The sequence below is a fragment of the Cystoisospora suis genome (assembly GCF_002600585.1).
Source record: "Cystoisospora suis strain Wien I chromosome Unknown contig_665, whole genome shotgun sequence".
NCBI classification, from domain to species: Eukaryota; Apicomplexa; class Conoidasida; order Eucoccidiorida; family Sarcocystidae; genus Cystoisospora; species Cystoisospora suis.
The window spans coordinates 8,051-8,540 of NW_027153466.1; the positions used below are offsets into that span (position 1 = coordinate 8,051).

General features: G+C 58.2%; 1 protein-coding gene across 1 annotated transcript in view; it reads left to right on the plus strand.

The window, feature by feature from the left end:
* Positions 1–490, plus strand: part of CSUI_001643 (uncharacterized protein) — a gene marked incomplete at its 3' end in the record, with an annotated part of 7,737 nt that extends 7,247 nt beyond the window's left edge. Inside the window, exon 3 of the mRNA XM_068061848.1 lies at positions 29–490. Within this exon, the coding sequence (XP_067926176.1) occupies positions 29–490 (462 nt within the window). The remainder of the gene's footprint in view (positions 1–28) is intronic.

The window sequence follows — 490 nt, forward strand, 5'->3', positions numbered from 1 at the left end:
TTGTTTCTTTCTCTTCTTCTTGTCTCAGAACCGGGGAGGTGGTGGTGGCGGAGGTCGAGGAGGTGGTCCTCCTTCCGGTGTACGGTCATCTTCTCCATCGTCGACTTTGGCCGATTCTCATCGTAGTGGAGGGGGAGGGGGGTATGCCCACAATCGACAGCGTCGTGGGCCCTTCAATTCGAGTCATTTCTCTCATGCGCCCCGTCATACATCGCCTCCTTCTGGAAATAGTAGTAGTAGTAGCGGCGGCCCCCCCCCGCACCCTCATCACCATCCAGCGCCACCTCCTCACCATCACTATCGAGGGCCTCATGCCAATCATCGAGGCATGCGAGGAGCCCCCCCCTCTCATAATCTCTCTCCTAATCAACAGCGTCATACTCCGGGTGGTGGTGGTGGTCTGGGGCCTTCTCGGTTCACCCCGGCATCTCTCAGTCGGTCTCGTTCACGTGCTTCTTCTCGGTCCCTCACCCCTCTCTCTGATCGAAGT